This window comes from Rhinolophus sinicus, linkage group LG09 (genome assembly GCF_036562045.2).
Source record: "Rhinolophus sinicus isolate RSC01 linkage group LG09, ASM3656204v1, whole genome shotgun sequence".
Lineage (NCBI taxonomy): Eukaryota > Metazoa > Chordata > Mammalia > Chiroptera > Rhinolophidae > Rhinolophus > Rhinolophus sinicus.
Window position 1 is genome coordinate 88777647 of NC_133758.1, and position 20022 is coordinate 88797668.

Sequence of the window (20022 nt, forward strand, 5' to 3'; positions counted from 1 at the left end):
TACGTGAAGGCGTGAAAGCATGAACGGTTAACGTTGCTAGAGAGGCAAAAAAGTGAGGTTTTGTTTTGTTTGTTTGTTTTTCTGTTGAAAGGTGGATGGGGGAAAAGCAAATGAAGCAGTAAGTAGGAGAAGAATGAACAGGTGAAGCAAAATGGTTGAAAAATAGGAACAAAGACAGAAGAAAGATAGAGGGTGGAGGAAAAGGATGGAAGTTCCAGAGTCTATTCTGCCTCCTCTCATCTCCTGTAAAGACTGCCTGCTGGAGCAAATGGCAGAGGAGGATATGTCCCCCAGAAAGGCCAGGCTGAACAGAGGGTTGGGGTGATTTTAGTTCTCTTCATATCACCTGTAAAACTTTCCCCGGCATCTCCGAGGATTTCAAGTTCCAGTGAAAGGCTCAGCATTACATCACCTTAGTTCTATCCTCAATTTACCATTCTCTCTACTCCTTAATGAGAAGAAGAAACAATGAAAGAACTGGCAGGAATGGCAGGAGACAGGGATAGCTGACAAGCCATTTACAGCACATGGCATCATCTACTAATGCTCTGTTCCCTTTTCTGGCCACATGAGAGGCGGTATACCAGAGGGACCCAGTGTCACTCACGACAGAACAGGCCTAGGAATCACTTGGAAGAGCCGTGTCTGAGCTCTCCCCATCTGTTCCCGACAAAGACCAATACCCACCCCACAACACAATGAAAACTAACCTCCCTCGATGTAACCATGTAATCTCATTAAAACTATCTGTACAGCCCAAATGGCACTTAGAACTAGTAATGGTAATAGCAGAAATGTTATCATCTGTTATAAAAGAACTAATAGCGGTCTGCCAACTCTCAGTTACAGAACTCCTCTGACGGGCTGCTGCTGCGGTGACTAGGGATGCTATTTCCTAGTGCAAAATACACAGTTTCTCTCAATAACACTATAGGTTTGACATCATTGATCTACAAAAATTTAAAACTGACACTATAGGAAGCAAATTAATATAGAATTTTCTCAGTTGGAAAAGAAGAAAGGCTCAGGAGGAGTTTGCCAAAAAAGATAATGAGTTGGCTGTTGAGCAGTAGTATTTCAGAAGCAATTGTAAATAAAAACCAAAACTTACTCTTAAAACTAGAGGATTCCATATGCTGGTGTTCTTCCTCTAATGAAATTAACCTTAAAAATAAGAAAAAAAGTTTAGTAGTCTAGTTCTAAAAATGTTGTATTTATGATACAGTCAGATTTTCCGTACAATATCTATTACTGCACACACACACACACACACACACACACACACACACACACACACGGTGAATGTACAGTTGTTTACAGGCTATATATTTTTTTGAAAAAGAAACACATTTACTCCTATCCCAAGGCTGGTTAGCAGTGTCTGAACATTTGACTTTGGTTTCATTGTTTGGCACATATTTTGTAAATATCTAGGTGGGCAGTTAGATATAACTAAGATAGATATAGTTATCACTTTTAAAAACATAGTTAAAAAACCAATGGGCAAGCAGGTCTTTATTCTGATTCCCGGTGTTATAGGAAAGACCATCCTAAGAGGTTAGTTAAATTATATAAGGTAGAAAGCAGGATCACGCTCAAACCCAGACAACTGTCACCTACTCAACCCTTACTATACATGGGTAAGATCACAGCAGAGATACATCACCACCCTGAGACCCAGTGGGTGCCTCCCTCCTTGTTACATTTTCATTGCCTTTTTACATAGTTACTGGGTTACACTTTTTGAGTTTTTAAACATGAAGTACTAAAAGAAAGGAGAAATCTAAAATTAATTAAAAATAATCAAGACAAGCTTGGGTGGTTGTCTTCTGAGTAAAGGCTAATGCTTTATTGTGATTGCAGTAACATATATGATGAAAAGAAGGTGCCAGGACTCACTCCAGGCTCTGCCTCTTACTACACCAGGGATGGTGGGCAGTCCCATCACCTGAGTCTCACTTCCATCATTCACACAGTGGGGAAATGCAACACTGGTTACATGAAAGGTTACCACTTGGATAACATAAATAAAGCACTTGGCATTGTGCTTAGCACATAGTAGGTGCTCACTAAATGATAGTTAGCATTACCATGAATATGCTAAACTGGTTCCCCCAATATAGTCAACTGTGCTACACTGAGACCACATTCTACAGCCTTCCTACAGTGTAAACTTGTCTTCGTTCTGCACTAAAGACATTTTCTAGCATTTGTTTTAAACAAAATAAGGGCTAGTATCAGTAGCAAATATTTCTGTGGGACAAAAAGGTATAGAAACTTTATTTAGAAACAGTAACAATATAAGGCTGCTTTGCCATAAGACTGGCATTTAAATTTTTTTCTGTGGAAGAAGTACAGCAAATGGTAAGGTGATCTATTTTGGTTTCCTAGGTCAGCCTGTTCAAGATTAATGCCATTCCTGCAGGCTGTGACATCTCAGAAGAAAAGCACATAGAGTCACATTTAAACTTTCTCCTTGTCGTATGCCGATTAGGAACCATGCACCATATAGGTTGACACTTTCTCTAAGTATTTAAAACGACTGGCAGTGCCTTCTTTGTAAAGAGGTGAGAAACGAAGATGGAGCAGTCACTTCCTGTACTCACAGCTGCTCTCTGCTTCACAAAGGAGAAAACAGAAGCTCTGAAGAGTAGGAAACAAAATGTCAAAGCCCAACACTTTTGTATGATAACACCTAAGTATTATATGAGTGATGAGGCAATTTCATAGGTTATTTCCTTCTTTGAGAGAAAAGCTGGGGGATTTCCTATCTAGGACAGGATCTTGTAAGGGATGGTAACAAAAAAGACCAGCTAGGGTCCAGAAAGCCAGCGGAAAGCTGGGGCTGAAGCCACAAGACAGAGATGCCGGTGGCAATGAGGACACTGCCCTTTCCTGCCCCACTCGACTTCTCACACGTGGGTCCCTTCTGAGTACCCCAGAAATGGGTCTCTTATTGGTGTGGGTCCTAGTCTAGTAGGGACATGGGCTGGGGGTGTTTGGTCTCAATTTTAATACATCTACTCTGAGAAGTGAGGGAGGAGAGCAACTGCCATGGGTCTGAGGCCCCGGCACACTTGGCCAGCGAGCACTACGCTGCCCTTACCTGGGGCAAGAAAGATTTTGCCAAGAGAAGAAGCCTGTGACTTACTGGCTGGGCCCCTCTGCTGCCGCCTCTGCACTCTCTTGCTGGGTGACCTTCTTCCTTTCTTCCTTCTCAACCAGTTTTTTCATAGGGTCTTGTAAGCTCTTGATCACGAGCCATAGATAATAAAAAGGAAAAAAAGAACAAAAGAAAAAGAAAGATCATCAATAAAAAAATGCAACTGCCACTGGTCCCAACAACCAAACCTTGAATTAGAGGTTTGGGAAGGTTAACGTGAACTAATCAAGTGGACAGAAATGGAATTTTATATGTTCTCAGACCCATCCAAGAAATACTAGGCTAGAAAGGAGAGTTGTTTTGCCACCAGATTTATGTTTTCCCTTTAGTGATAAGTTATTCAAAAGAAGGCCTTTTGGCTATTGCTAACTTTATTTTCCATCTTTAACATGCAGCTAAGATAAACATTCTGTCCTGTTTGCAGCCCACACACTGACAGAGTAGAAGATTTTTCTCCCCCAAAGATGAGAGAATGTCATTTTATTTTTCATTCTGCTTACTATTTCACAATCTAAAAACAGCTTTTAAAAAAAAGAGAAGACAAAAATCTTAAAAACAAAAACAAACAGGGGCTTAACATATTTCGACAAGTTAACTCCCACAAGTGGACAGAACAGGTACATCTAAATCTTTGTAGATTAAAGGGGGGGGGGATCTTTTTATGGCACATAATTTCTTGGGGTTACTGTTCTTGAGGTTTATTAAATATTTAAGAAAAAAGTTTTTAGAAAGCAAGTGCCTAGAAACTGTGTACCACTGACAAAGCCCGAAAAAGCAAAAAACACTTTTATCACAACTGAATAATGAGTGATACAAAAAGATCTCTATTTCAGGCCCAATTAAAAGGCAAACCTACAAAGACAAAAGAAATATCTCAAGGTATTTATCCCGCTTCTGTTCTCAGAACTATTAAGGTCCATCCTTGGGGCCTTCACGGCTCTTCTCTTGCCTTCATTCTTCCCATTTTCCACTGCTCTAGTATGGCAGCACACACAGAAGAAGGCAATTAAGAGTCACATGCCAGCTCCGACTGATTAGTGGTGACTGACTGGAGGGCTGGATGAAGATGGTCTGCGGGCCGAGTCTCAGCAGAGCACAGCTGTGACCACCTTTGGTGTCTGAAATGGATACCAGACAGAATAGACCCTGGTATCACCTCTCCTAGCTGCCAGCTCTGTTTCACTCCTCACACAGAATAATTTTCCTAAAACACCCAGGCCATCATGTACCCCTTTTTCTCGAGAACCTATAATAGGTAGTTCCTTATTTCTTTTCACTTCTAGTCTAAACCTCTCTGCCCAGTTTTAAAGATCTTCTAAAATGTGGTTCTCTCTTACTCTCCCAGATCACGTCCCACTAACCCCCAAATGTGAGCTTTTCATTCAGTGAGGCCTGTATCCTCATAGTCTCCTGTGTGCCACCATACTTGCTCCTTTCCTATCTTTGTTCATTCTGCTTCTTGATGAAAAAAGCTCTATCTACCTATCTGCTCACCCTCAAAAGTCCTATCGATCTTTGCAAAACCCAGGTCAATTACCACTATTTTCCACAAAGCTACATGCAATACGCACGCCAAATTCAAGAAAGTCCTTCCATCTTCAAACTGCATTTACAGTTTTAATATTTGATTATATCTATCCTGTATTGTGTTTTGTCTCTTAAAAATATATTTTTTTAAATTATAAAAATAGTAGAACCATATGTAGAATGCTTGGAAATTTTTTAGAAAAAAAAATTACTCATAATTTCATTTCCCACAAAAAATGGGTTATTATTTTCATATGTTTCCTTTTTTTTTGGTCATACTAATACCACTTACATACTTGGAGTCACTGCGTATGTGTATATATAAATAAATACATGTATATATTTTATATACAATAGATGTCCTCTTAACCAATATAATTTGTGTAGGTATTTCATAATCAAAACACTCTTTATTAGGGTGGTGTGGGGACAGAGCCCCAGAAAGCAATTTCCAGGCTCTCGGCCTCACATAGAAAGGTGCTGGCTCAGGTAGTAAATCGCCATCAACTGTGATTGGATGGCCATCAGCTGTGGCTAGTTGGCCATCAGCTGTAACCAGTGAGCCATTGGCCACTAATATAACTGCCATGGCTATGCTAGCAAAAAAAATGGGGGCTAGCAAGAAGATGGTGGCTGATCTGGCAAGAGTGGATTGCAGAGAGGCGGATGCCGCCAGCGAGAATATAGTGATATGACTCCCCTACTTATGGCTCTGTGGGTGTTCCTTTTTGGCCTCACCGTGTCCTGCGTTCTTATGTGGGGAGCGGGAGCTGAGACCCCGCCTGGTACCCTGCACGACAAATGGCGCAGCGAGCAGGGTCCCCCGCACGACAGGTGGAGAATGTAAAAAACAATTATATATCTTAAATGTTTAATATTAAATTAAAATACATACATGTGTATTTATTCACCATTATTCTAATGTAGGGCCAAGGTTTTCTCATGGAATACTGTCCCCCGATTGGAGATCTGAAGCCTTTTCTTGAACAAAGCACATCATAAGACATTGCCATCTGTCTAATGACTCCCTATTTCTTCTAGACATTTATATGAGTACACTGAGTCAACAAATAGTTTTTGTGCATCTAGCAAGTGCTAGGCGCTGTTTTGTGGGGGCTGAGGATATACACTGGTGAACATGATCGGCAAAATTATCAACTAGTGATGGGTCTAGGCAGAACATTAAAATAGGGGGATAGAAAGTGGTTGGGTCATTCCTTCAGTTAACAGGAATGTCCTCTCTTGGAAGTGACATTTCAACTGAGAGCTAAATGAAACGTAGGAGCTAGCCACGTGCAGCTCAGGGAGCAGGGGAGGCCCCGAGTGCAAAGGCCTAACAGTAGGACTAGCTTGGCCTGTCTGAGGAACACAAAGAATGCCACTGGGGCTGTAGGAGAGTGGACAAGAGGACAAGACTTATGAGACTGGGATAGAGAAGTCAGCAAGGGTCACACAGGCAGAACACTCCTTTACCCACTGTGGGGACAGAGCCCCAGAGAGTAGTTTACAGGCTCTCGGCCTCACGTGGAAAGGTGCTGGCTCGGGTGGTGGATGGCCGTCGGCTGTGGCCGGTTAGCCGATTGGCCGCTGGTATAACTGCTGCGGCTACGGAGGAGAGCCGAGCAGAGCCGAGAGAGAGGAGCAGAGTCGAGAGAGTGGAGGAGAGTCGTCGGTTGGTCGGTTGGCGGAAAGGCGGACAGTAGGTCATGCGTCCGGTGGGCCCAGCCTCCAGTGAGACCATAGTGGTATGACTCCCCTACCTGTGGCTCCGTGGGTGTTCCTTTTTGGCCTCACCATATCCTGCGTTCTTGTGTGGGGAGCGGGAGCAGAGACCCCGCAGGCCGCCCTGCCTGAAAAATGGCGCGGCGAGCAGGGTCTCCCGCACAACACCCACATTCATCAATATTGAACATTTTGCCTCATTAGTTTCATGATATTCTTTTGCTCTTTCTGTCTCTCTAACACGTGCTAACTCAATGGAATCCATGATCCTTGGTGGAGGGGAAAAGGCTATAAAGAACAATATGGAACAAATGAGGCAATTGAAATATGGACTGTAGTCTACATGTTCTTTTTCTTTTTTTTTCTTTTTAAATCATACACCCCCAAAGCATCTGGTGAAAGCTGGGAACATGTGTGTGCGTGTGTATATTTTGGAAGTGTGCAACTATAAGGAGGAGTGCAACAGATGTCAGGGACTGACTCTTTTCAATAGATCTGCCAATCACAGCATTTTATTCACACACACACACACACACACACACACACACACACACACACCCCCTTCAAGCAGGTTTACTCCCCCAAAGAGTGGTCCAACGCTGGCCAAAGTGAAGCCAGGAGTATTTTCAGCCAAGGTTCCATGACTGAGACTCACTTTTCGATTCTGTGACCCTTGTCCAGGCCTCCTGGTTTGCTCCGTTATCTTCTCCTTGCATTTCCTTTTAATCAATCAGCATTAGGCAGGGCCAGGACACGTCTGCTCTCAGCCGGCCTGTCTCGCGGCCACAGCGCTTGCTTAAGCCCCTGAGATGCCCTTGACAGCTCCTTGGTTATCATCCCTTCTGTCTCCAGCCTGACCTCCCCTCATAACCACACTTGAACAGCTCTCAGACAATCCCTTTGTAATGTAAACCACTCCTTCCTTCTTTTCACCCCCTTCCCCTGTTAGGCCATTAGCAGGGACTCAATTGTTGACGCCCTGTCACCACAATCACAGTCGAGGCACTATTGTGCTTCAGCAACAGAGTGGCTGCAGTTCCAATTGCTACTTTAATTTATTATTAATATGTGCCCCTCTCTTCCTACTATTACCAATGTCCTTTTAATAATTTCGCTGTTGCCACTCAAAAGAGATGCTAAATATGTACTTGCTGGTTGATAAATTAATGTACATAAGGTTAAACTGCAAACGTGAGAACTCTTTAGCTAGAAATTCAAAGGCTCAGAAGAGTAATAGGAAAAAGTTTATGAAACCACAAGCAAAAATAGTACTGAGCACACGGGCTTGTTTATTAAATATTAGAATTTTGAACCAAGGGGATTCGTGTGTGTGTGTGTGTGTGTGTGTGTGTGTGTCAGCTTTACTGAGACACAACTCACCTACCATAGAATTCACCCATTTAAATACACCACTCAATGGTTGTTACGTATAGTCACAGAGCTGTGCAACCATCACCACAGTCAATTTTAAAACATTTTCAAGAGGCATTTCTTAAAGTAAGGATGTGTTTTAGATCAAACTAAGCTAACTAAGTACTCCTCTATATAGCAGGGAAAAATACCCACAACACATATGGAACTTGTTTCTTACAAAGATGGTACACATTGAAGAGATACAGAGGCTTAGGAAGAACTCTGAAACATCATGGAGGACAAATCATGTCCCTTTCCTCCCTTAAAATTAGTTCCTGGATGTGACTGGACCACAGCTCTCCCCAAGTTTGATTAAAAGGCCCCACTAGGGCCTAGGGTGGAGGTGAATTCTTTAGATTAAAGTCCACAACTCAGCTGAAAACACTTAACCCTGTAGCATTGTGTAAGTCAGAGGTGACAGCTTTTTCTGTGTGACAGAAACACCTGCTCAGGCAAAATGAATCTAAGAGGCTTGGCTGACTGTACAGAGAGGCAGCCATCAGCTGGAACTATTTTGAATCACTGTCTGATGAAAGCCACATTCAAATCCATGTCCAGAAATGAAATGTCAAAGCTTTCTGTTTCTAAACCCTAAACCCACTAGGTCTGCCATTAAAATGGGTCGTGAAAATCACTACTATTAACAGCAATACAGCATCCTATAAAACTGCAAAGTTCTCTGTGGAGGAAAGAATGTTTTTAGACTAAGTAACCTTTCTCTGTTAAGGCTGCAGTGACACGCTAATAGTTTCCATCAATGCTTAAACGGTTTCAGGAAGCACACACAATATATAAGATCAGCGTGACAGAGGAAACACACAGACCGAGCTTGCAGAAGTGTCTTAGAAAGGAAACAGCTTAATACAATAATGGGAGTTACTACTTCCTATATTAGGAAAATAAAAAGCAAGAGCAACATTTCATCTGAATGAAAGTAAAACTACTCCGCAAAACAAATTTCACAGACAAAAGGCCAGGAACAAGCCCTAATACATGACCTCAATTTAATGTGTAACTTTGACAGTTGGATAACATTTTCTCTGATCTTTATGACATTTAATTTTCTTATGCTACTTCCCATTAATTACACTGTATGTATATGAAGGAGCCAAATATAGTCTACAAAAGGAAATGAAAGTGCTCCAAATAGTGAGGCATGGTTGAAAGATGCTGGATTCAGTTGGGTGTGTGTATGTTTGTGTTTATATAATTGGTAGCACATGAGGAATAAAAAGCAGAGGACATGATGCTGTGTAGGAGCTATGCAATCCGTGGACACGGAGTACATGCAGCTATAAATTTATAAAGGCACCATACAAGGAACACTATTAATCTAGGACCAGAAGGCACTTTTGAATTGTACGATAGAGCAAAAAAGTTAGAGTAAAATTAGAAAACACTAAACGCAATCATAAATAAGATATATACTCTTATTCTTTAAAATAAAAGAAAATAGGTATTGGGAAGGTATCACTTTGGAAATTGATCACATAGTGCTGTAACAGGGAAAACAATGGTCTTCACACCTTGGGGCCTCTGTTTACATATCAGAGTAATGGAGCTAATGAGATGTATACCTTTCTTGGGGCGTTGTGAGGATTAGCTGAGATAATGCTTCTGCACACTACGGACTGCATGGTAAGCACTCAAAATGCGCTTTCATATCAACAACTTTGAAAATCTATAGATGTCTTAAGGGCTCATCTTGTGTTAGGTACCGCACGGCATGTTTGACACATCTCACAAAACCCAGATACACACTGGAGTCCTGATGTCCTGACCTGGACAGGTGAAGTAACTTGCTTAAGGCCATTCAGCCACTAACAGGTAGAAGCAATATTTGAACTGGGATTCACAGTCTTTAAAATTCTACAACTAGTTAAGAAACAGTATTGAATAGCCAAGCCACGGACATTTACTGTAGTCCCCTTCACATGAGGTGCCCAGGGAATCGTGAGGACTTCATTCCAAATTCTAAAGGCTCACAGGTTCCCAGGTGTCTGAGGGACGGACATATAAAAGATGCTTTTCATCTAGAAACAAAGACTTTAAAGTGTTATTTTTTTAAAGCATTTTACAAGTTTAACGTGAAATTTTAAAAATAATAATAACACAAGTGGAAAGAAGTCCACTTTCTTTAATGTAGTACAAAAACGTATGTGTAGAAACAAAAGCAAACTAAACATCATCACATGTGTTTACACCACTATCTAGTTCTTCATATTAACTTTGCGATTCAAACAATAGAAAGCAGGTAGCAATTTAGGGATTGGGAAAGAGATAAAACGAAAAAAACCTTTTCTACCATGTTTATTTTACACTGTGTAGAGCTGTGCTCACAGGGACGGCTTTTTTTAACTTCTCCACTGTGCAGGAATTCAGTTGTAGATAAAATTGAAGCCGCTCAAAAGCTGAGGGAGACTAGAAATGATGGGTCTGTATCCTGGTGCATTGTCACACAATTAAACAGTGGTGCAGCTACCAGCTTGTAATTTTTAAGGACTGCAAACAAGGCTTTCTCTTGAAGTTGAACGAAAAACAACTTCTTATTTTCCTTCTAATATGTGCAGGAATATAGGGCTATTGAGGAGGTTCAAAATCTGTTCTCTCCAGTTACCAATGCCGTCATCAATGACCCGGTCTTGCAGGCCTCCATCTTGACGACCCAGTATCTCTGTCATTAAGTGTTTTAGTCCTTCAACATCATCTTCTCCTGGGTTAAGTTCACCACTAGGCAATTCCTCCTTCATGCACTGAAATCTGACTGCAACAGAGATGTTCTCATAGAGGGGCTCTTTTGTGCTAAAAATATAATGGGTAAGACGGTACAGGTTGATGGTGTGCTCCAAGGTGAGGGGCTTGGTCTGCTGGATGTATTTGTTGCCGAACTGGTTGACCGCCTCCCTCATCTCGACCTCGGGGCCAACCAGTGTGCAAGCAACTGGGTGGCACCATGGACATGCGGGTGAGCTTGGGTACTCATAGCAAGTGAAAGGCGGAGGCAGGGAGCCTTTCCTAGGGCCAGTGGCGGTTATCTGTGTCCCATTCGGCACCACCATCTGCCATTAACACGAGAGCACAAGAGGCTCCAAGTGTTATTTTTAATTGAAAGTTTACAGCTGTACCTTTTAAAGGTGGCACTTCTGCTTTCTCCTGCTCTCCTGCCTCACAGCCAGAAGTGCCACCTGGAAGAAATGCCACATGACAGTAGAAAAGGCATGAGCATGTCTGTTCCCAGACCTACCACATACTGGGCATGGGGCCTCTGGCACATTACTAGAACTTTCTGAGCTTCTGTTTCCTCACTGAAACCTGGAAACAAGAACAAGTATGCCCACCTTCCCAATGTCATTTTGAGGATTAACTGAAATGTATGCACTTCACTTTGTAAATGTCAGTGCTGATCCTAACAGTATTATTAATTATAGTACCCAACCTGCGTACATTAGAGTCACACAGAACATGACAAACTCTCCTAGACATTACCACACCCCACCCTTAGCAGCGTACCCGGGCTATAGAGTAACGACCCACAGAAGGAAAATGCTTTCCTTTCCCCTCAATGAAGAGTTAGGGAGTGGGAGGAGGTTGGGGGTGGAGACGAACTCACTGTTGTGAGAAGGGCCTGAGCTACCGGCTGGCTGCCCAGAAGCACAAAGACCAGTCATCACAAGGGATGAACTGATGACCAGTCACACTCTGGCTTGTCCACCTCTGGTTAGCCCCTCTACCCACCCGCTCCTTTCCCAGCGATTTGGATATATCCCAATTGGCTGTTGGCAATGATCTGGCCTGGAGCAGCTTGGGGAAAAAAAAAAAAATTGTTCTGCTAAGTGCTGTGTAAAGTAATGACACTGAGAAAAAACTTGAAAGCCTTAAAGGATCTTCTGGATGTGCGCCATGAGTAATTGCCATGTTGGGACTGGCAACTGAAATAGCATTGCAGAGATATTTACCCAATTTTCATAAAAACTATTATGGCTTTATTTTCAAAGCAAGTAACTACGGAGCCATGTGGCTTGTCGGTAAATGTTCAAGTGATTAACTGAGAAATGTGGAGGTGTGTGGAAGAAGGCTGTTAGGCATACGTATTTGAGAAAAACAAAATGTAGAAAAAGATGTTTTTTGAATTGTGAAAGCTACAAGCATTTTGGTCTCCAGAATGATGTTCCACATAACAGTGCTACGCCTCAGACCCCAGGAGAGAGAGGAGGGAACATTGGCACATCTGTTTCAATGGTTATTTTTGAACATGCTCAGAGTTAGGTTTTCAAATTCAGGTTTCCTTAGAGTTAGAAATCTGGCACAGACTAAGCGCCCATTGCAAAGCCAAACTGCATTTTTAGAATGAGCCCTGTTGCAGGGTCTCCTTCCTTTCCTGCTTGCAGGCCTGCTCTGCCCTCTCATGTCCCTGTGGGGATTACATGAGCCCAGACTGGCCTGCAGGGCTGAAGAAGGACAGGGTTGGGAATGGAGCTGCCAGAGCATCTGTGGGAGTCAGGAGGGAGTGGGTTAGGTTACCTGGCTCAGGTCTGAGAGACCTCCTACCCCACTGCCATTTACAGCCTTGCCTGTGAAACTCACTGCGAAGCAAATCACCCAGGCTGAAAACGGTGAGTAGGAAACTTAATGGAGAAAAAAAACCTGATGGTTGCTAGATCGGAGGGGAGTTGGGGGGTGGGGGCGAAGGTGAAGGGATTAGAAAGTACAAAGTGGTAGTCACAAAATAGTCACAAGGATGTGAAATGTAGTATGGGGAATATAATCAATAATGTTGTAAAGATCACATAGGGGGCCAGATGGGTGCTGGACTTATCAGAGGGATCACTTCATAGACTGTGTAGATGCCTGACCCCTGCATTGTACACCTGAAGCTGAAGTAGAGTAATATTGAATGTCTATAATTAAATATAGACATTGAATAACTATAATTAAATATATATACATATATATATGTATATATATATATTCTTTCACAGGATGTAAAGCACAGCATAGGGAATATGGTCAATGGTATTGTAACAGCTATGTACGGTGTCAGATGGGTAGTAGACTTGGGGTGGTTATCACTTTGTGAGGGGTGTTTAAATGTCTAATCATTACAGTGTTTTGTACACACCTGAAACTAATTAAAAAAAAAGAAACTAACAAGCTAGACTGGGCAACCTGGCAACCTCAGCAAAGCCTTCTGTGTGGACACAGCCAATGGCTATTTTCTGGACCCCACCATGGAGGTACTGGTGCCACCATCAAGCTGCCACCCTTCCTGCCACCACTACCTCTTACCACCATTGCCACACCAGCAGCACACAACTGGAGGGGCAAAAGCGGATTATAAGCCAGCTCTGGCTGGCTCCCGAGCTTGTATTCTTCCATTCTATGCTTTATCCTGTTTTTCGGCTTTCCTTCCAAAAACCTTGGATGGGCACGTCATAGGAATACACTTTGCTACCAGCTATTTTCATGAAGTATAGCCACTCTGATCTCTTTAAAAATACAAATACAGAAGAACATGCCTTCTTCTCTACCAGTTCTGAATGAGTGTGTCCGCTTCTTTAAAAGGTCCAACGCTCAATTCTCTGTACAGACATCTAACAACCCACATGATAGCAAGCCAGATAGGGACGAAAAGGCCATTGGTACAAATAGAATTTTAGATTTTTCAGGGTAAAGCCACTTGACTTTTGAGGGCTTCTTTTATTTTTATTTTTATTTTTATTTTTATTTTTATTTTTATTTTTTTCCTGCTGCCTGTTCTGGATCTGTGGGGAAATATGTAAGTAAATGACATCCTGGAAGGATGAAGCAAACATGACCACATCTGACAGTCGGTAATTTAAGATGGGTACTGCTTTCTTACAGACAGCATTCATTTAATTTTTTAAAAAGTACTTTAAACTCTTAGTCTAAATTACTTTCTCTAAAAAAGTGACAGTGCTTTCAAGACAGGCTAGTAAAATTCCATTCCTTTCCCCATGACTTGATAATTTCTATCATTTGAAAGACATTTCCAGATGATTTAGAGTCAGTATAAAATTAACACATTAATGCTAACTCATGCAAAATACATATGCTTAGCAGCATTTTAAGGAATCAATACATATTGCTTGAAAATATGAGATTATGGCATTGCTTCTTTTATTGGAAACCACTGAAAACACAGCCTCTCTACTTTAAATGTGAGCTGTTACAATTATTAGATTAGAAACTTTTGTAATGTTAAATTTCAATGCCAAATTTTCCATAAAGTTGAAATGCTACAAAAATCTATCACAAACGAAAATGATGAAGGACTGTATCACTAAAAGTAGAATCAATAGAGTTATATCAGGCCTGAGTAAAAAGCTGTTGTCACATAAAACACTACCACAAAATATTCACAAAATGTCAAAATAGTGACTTGGATATTTTTTAACTTGTAAGAGGTGGCAACTCAATTCACTTTTATAATAAAATTATTTTGGAAAAGAACTATATATATTTTCTAGAGAAAGGTTCATTCATTAGAAATAAAACTTGAGCTTCTGGGGCATGAGTTACATCCCTGTAATTCTTCAGCAAAAGACTCTTCCCTCAAAACAGGATGCACCGAGTGTTTAACACATTAATTATCATCCTTCATCAAGCATAAAACTAACAGTCAGGAAATACAGCTGCAATGGCACAATTACCAACACACTCAGAATACACCCTGCAGCAAAGAAAACAAATGGGTTGCTTTTCATTAACAGAGCTTGGCAAACCTCTCCAAAAAAAAATGTTTTCTTTCCAGCCAGAGTCCCAAAAGGCATTTAAGGGGCTATTTGCTTAGGTAAATCCAGGCAACAAATAAATTGTGAAAATATCTATTTAAATTTCAAAGGATCCATTATCAATATACAGTGCCACTCAGAGGAAAATTATATATATTAAAAGATAACTTGATCAAATCAAAAATCTAAATAGAAAGTATGTATTTAAAAAATATATTAGTACAAGAGGGTTGGTAAGTCAGGTAATATCCTCATGCTTGATGGTATTACATAAGGTATTAATGGTTTTCATTTTCATGTTTCATGGCATACAAGATGATAGGCAATGTGCCTCTATCTATGCAACGATGGGCTGTGTAGTAACAGGATTCTTTTATATACGTTTGAGTCCATATAAGGAAAATAATTAGCTGCTAGCTTGAGATTCAAATATAATGTCATAATTGAAAGCCTAGAGGAATAGCATTCAAGAGAGGTAATAAAAGCATAGTTTATATGGTTGATTTCTGTATGCATCATTCTTGACATTACTGTAATCATATTACACCTTAACAGTTGTATTACTCCTACAGAGTTTGTATTACAATTAAACCATAAATATTACTTACACCATAATTTAAGGAAGACTCTGGGGGTATAAAAGAAAAATGGAGAATCATCTGTCCAAAATGTTTGTAATTATGTTCTGAACCACTTCCACCAAACTTTTACTAAATTCTCTGTCCAGAAACCCTCTAACATAACCAGCTTGATCCTCTCTGCAGGATAAATATCATGGCAAACATTAAGGAACCATATTTTCCTCAGCCCAGGAGGTCAGGGATACACATAAGCATGCACCCATTCTTGTGGCACAATTTCAATTTCATATTGTGCTTTATTTATATGCAATTAACTCAAACCTGAGCTTCTTTTAAATTGTACTTGGGGTAGATATCATTTCATCTTCCACCTGGCTGATTTGTGTTATGTACAGTTGTCTTTCAAAAGACAGCCTTTGAAGTTGTATTTGTTATAAAATAAAATCTGATGCACATTCATGCCCTCAAACCCTTTGCCTTATGAAAGAAGAATCCATGGGATTCTGCTCAGGCTTGTGTAAGAAATGTGAATAGTGTGAGTTGTGCTAATTTTAATCAGTCTGCCTTGGTCTGGAGAGCTGCTCCCTAAGGTGCTGAAAGCAGCAGTAAATCACAGGGAAGGAATGCAGTCTTTACACACAACGGTCGCATTGCCGATGCACTGAGAAAGGCTCGGGTTCAGGGTGTGCACAACAGTTGGCTGGACAAAGGAGGATACATAAGGCATGAAAGGTCACCCTCCCCTGATACAGTCCCTTTAACAGACCAAAAAAGGGCACATTCAGAATGCATTCATGCAGCACGTCAGTGAGCACGTGACTCCCTGACAGAGGGATTATGAAGAACAAACCCCAGGGCCAAGTGTCCTGGCTGGAGTTAGGTCAGGTGTATCACAAGGTGAGTGGACTGTCTTGGGGTTCCTCTTTGGGACTTTCATGTAAAGGGCCAGGGTCGTAAAGGGTTTCTGTCTTAGTATTTTTGTAGGTGTAGTGACATTACAAACATCTCAAAATCAAAGAGGTGTTTAATGGCAAACACACATACAGAAAAAGCTTTTAATGTTTGCCAAACAAGGTGATGAGATAAAAACTGCCTGAAAAATCAGAAAGAAGGTAACTTCCAGATGAACTTTTAACTAGTTCTTTCCTGGTCTTTTCCTCTCAAAGATACGACCTGGCAACCCACTGTTCTCTCTCACCATTCTTAAAATCCTTTTGGAACCCAAATCACTTTCTTATCTTGACATGAACTCTCCCTTAGCAACCATTAGAGAAAAAGTATAATTCCACATTCTGTTGCAATACTGAGAATCAGGCATTTTTCATGTGTCCCTTTTCAGTTGAGAAATCATTGACTTTAATGTTGCTTTTATAGTTAAAGAATATTCCTGTTGTCTTATGGAAAAAAGTCCAATTATATATTGGATGGTACTCACAGAATAAAATGATATTTCTCAGAAGTAAGAGAAAAACAAATACCTTCTCAAGTGAGCACATTTGAATTTAATAAAAAAGTAACGAAGTGCACTAGACTCGTACAATCTTCTCTTTAGCAATGTCAAACAAGTATTTTAAAGGAGCAGGACCCACCATTAGGGTAGAGTTCACCACAATTATCTCCCAGTAACCCCAAGGTTCAACCTTTGTATATGGATTGTTGCGGCTTATCATTATATTGAATATTAATGCAGTAAAAAAAAGACTCTACTGGGTGGCATAGTTTTATCTTTGACATTTGGAGCCTCTTAGAATAATGATGCTTAATGCTGTTTGTGATATAAACAAAACTACTTTTCATACGATTTTCTAATGGCCTTTCTAGCTTTCATACCTTTAACGTAGTGAATTCATATGGTTGATAACCTCTGAAGCTCTCATGGATGGCTGCCATTGTGTGAGACGTTTTCTCCCAAAAATGAAGCAAAGTGGTCTATAAAGAAAGACAGTAAAGCTATTAATGTTTTGAAAGCCCAGTTCTAGTCCTGGGCCCCAGAGAAGTGTCTGTGGCTTTCAAGGTCCTCCAAAATACGATTCCAGCTCATATCTGCAGGCTCGTTTCCCATTTCCCATTATGCCCCTATTTATACTCCGTGTGTCAGCCAAAGTAAAGGCCTTCCTGTTTCCCCAGACACTGCCTCCCCTGGCTTACGTGCTCCACCACCTGGGACATTCTCTCCACTCTCTTTGCACTCATTCCAGATCCATCCTCCAAAACCCAGAGCTAATCATTAACAATATACTTTTGTGATCCCTCAACTGATTTAATTTCTCCTTCTTCAAACCCTCATTGGATTTTGTAGAATTTATTTCACTGTTCTCTCCTTAAAGTATAGAAAATGTAGCCAGGCTTTACTGTCTCTGCCTTTCTTCCTAAACTTTAAGTTCTTTGAGGACAGGGACTCTGGTGTTAACTTTTATATTCCCTACAACGGTAGAGTTTGGCCTCCCATGCTTGGTTGGTGCTTAGTGGTACTGTTGATGGAGACAAGTGCTAACCAGAGTTTAGCAGGAGACAAAAACATAATCATTGGGACAAAACCAAGTTCACTAAATCATGACAATCTGATGAAAAAGTGTCCGTGTCATGAGAAGTACAGACAACAATGCTGAGTTCAGAAGAGTCTTTCTGAAAGATGTGACAAAGTCTGGTACATTAAACAGAGTGGAATTTGGAAAGGTACAGATGGAGGGCCAAGGCACTCGGGCAGAAAGCACCCCTAAGCAAATTCAGGGAAGTAGGAAATTACAGTGTATATACAGGGAATAGTTAATCTTTGGTTTTATTAAAATGTAACCCGCTAGATGGGAGAAACATGGGAAGTAAATTAGGAGCACGGCGTTCAGAACTTCATAATGCTCAAACTGTACTTTTAGCTCAAACACCAGTTTTCTGTTATCTAAACCTCTTAGTTCATTGTAACAAACATCACTTTGTTACCTGGTATGTTGCGAGCATATGAGATAAGAGATTGCATCTGCTTGCTCCAAGAAGGTCCACTTTTTGACACACGTCCATCTTCAATTTGTCAAAGCTTTTTTTGGCAAGACGTACTTGTGTTTGTACCTATGAAAGTAAAAGGAATCTCTGAACCACTCAAACTCTTCAGTTAAAATTGGCCAGTGAGAAAAGACCAATAGTGGGCTTATCGCTTTCATATAAGAAAACACCTTTGGAAATTTCAGGTAAGCGAGATCCTACAACATCCATTCTTTACCTCCAAAAGACCTAGATGACAGTACTGCATATCATGATTTTATAGCGGACTTACCACCCTGATTACATTTTTCTCAGTTGAATGTTAGAATTCCTATCCTCTTAAGGCTTTCGCAAACTAACCACAGTGACAAGTCTAGAAACATGCAGGCGGCAAGGGAACAACTTTTGTCTCTTTGTTTTCCTATGGCTCTTTGAAGTGCGCTTCCCCTAAGGTTAACACCTTACATAACATGGTACGTTTGTTAAAAATAAGAAATTAACGCTGATGCAATCCTATTAACTCAAGAACTGGTGTTGGATTTTACCAACTTTGGTCCTCTTTTCTGTTCCAAGATCCAATCTAAGATACCACGAAAGGGAACTGTGTCGCAGCCTAAGAAACTATCTCCACTGATCAACTCAACTTTTTATTATTGAGTAAATACACAGGCAATCCACCATCCATCCCTGAGCCACATAGTAATTCAGGGACAGAGTGAAGTCAGAGAAAAGTTTCGGAAGTGTTTACTCTTCACATTATTTGATACTAAAATAGGTTTTAAAATTTAATACAGCTACATTAAAAATGCTAAAGTAAAAATGTCCCCTTCGTCCAATCTGAAGTATCAACACATCATATTTTAACCAGGGAAAGCTAGCCAACTATTAATTTATCTCAGAGAATTCATAGTTGTAGTTACCAGGTAGGTAACTGTGAGTTGGGAAGAGGGATACCGTGTTTCCCCGAAAATAAGACCTAACCGGAAAATAAGCCCTAGCATGATTTTTCAGGGTGACATCCCCTGAACATAACCCCTAATGCATCTTTTGGAGCAAACCTTAATATAAGACCCAGTCTTATTTTCGGGGAAACACGGTAGCTCTTTCATCACAGGATAGATACTAGGGGCCAAGGGCAGTGTCTACCTTGATTACCATTATGTGCTCAGCATCTGGAGACCTGGTCCAAAGCAGGTGCTGAATGACCTGGTACAAAGTTTGTGACTGAATGAAGAAAACTTCCAGGCCACTTCCAAAGGTAAATTACCTGAGTACCATTATAAAGTATAACCTTTAAAATAGTTTTAGATGTGATGATTTTATTTTCTAATAAAGATAAGCATGAAGATTATTTGATATAAAATACATTAATTTTTACCACTAATAATACTAATTTTTATTCACACCTTATACAATTATAGGGCATAATATAATAATAGTAACAATTGATACACAACTGTTATCGCTTTTAACAATTTAACAACAGATATAATTCACAATCAATACAGTTGATACAATTGAACAATTAATACAATTCACTCACCACCTGCCAGCGACATTCTTTCTTAGCCTCTGTAATTACCCTCTCTGACTGCTGAGGGTAAAATGCTTCATCTAAAAAAGTAACTAACAGGCAGGGCTGGCATTCTAGATTCACCTGCCTGACTCCAAAACCATGCTATTCTGCCTCCCGAGCAACTTACACTATTTGCTGAAAATCAAGAAGCTCAAAATTATGATTCTACCCGGAAACACAAGTTTTCCCCATAGGTTCTATGGAATTGAAAAATTATGAGGCAGTAAATTCATTTGACACTACATTGACAGAATTAATACGCTACGTGGATAGGGTCTTATGTCCATAGTAGTATAAAACATTTCCTGAGAT

General features: G+C 40.6%; 1 protein-coding gene and 1 pseudogene across 9 annotated transcripts in view; both read right to left on the reverse strand.

Moving 5' to 3' along the window:
- Nucleotides 1-20022, reverse strand: part of ICA1 (islet cell autoantigen 1) — a 134967-nt gene that overhangs the window by 23910 nt on the left and 91035 nt on the right. For all 9 annotated transcript variants that reach the window (XM_074340769.1, XM_019729783.2, XM_019729786.2 and 6 more), the window contains exons 7-10: nt 18096-18221; nt 16989-17087; nt 3152-3249; nt 1112-1164 (exon numbers count right to left, since the gene is read on the reverse strand). In XM_074340769.1, the coding sequence (XP_074196870.1) occupies nt 1112-1164; nt 3152-3249; nt 16989-17087; nt 18096-18221 (376 nt within the window). The remainder of the gene's footprint in view (nt 1-1111; nt 1165-3151; nt 3250-16988; nt 17088-18095; nt 18222-20022) is intronic.
- Nucleotides 10093-10917, reverse strand: LOC109446419 (cleavage and polyadenylation specificity factor subunit 5; annotated as a pseudogene).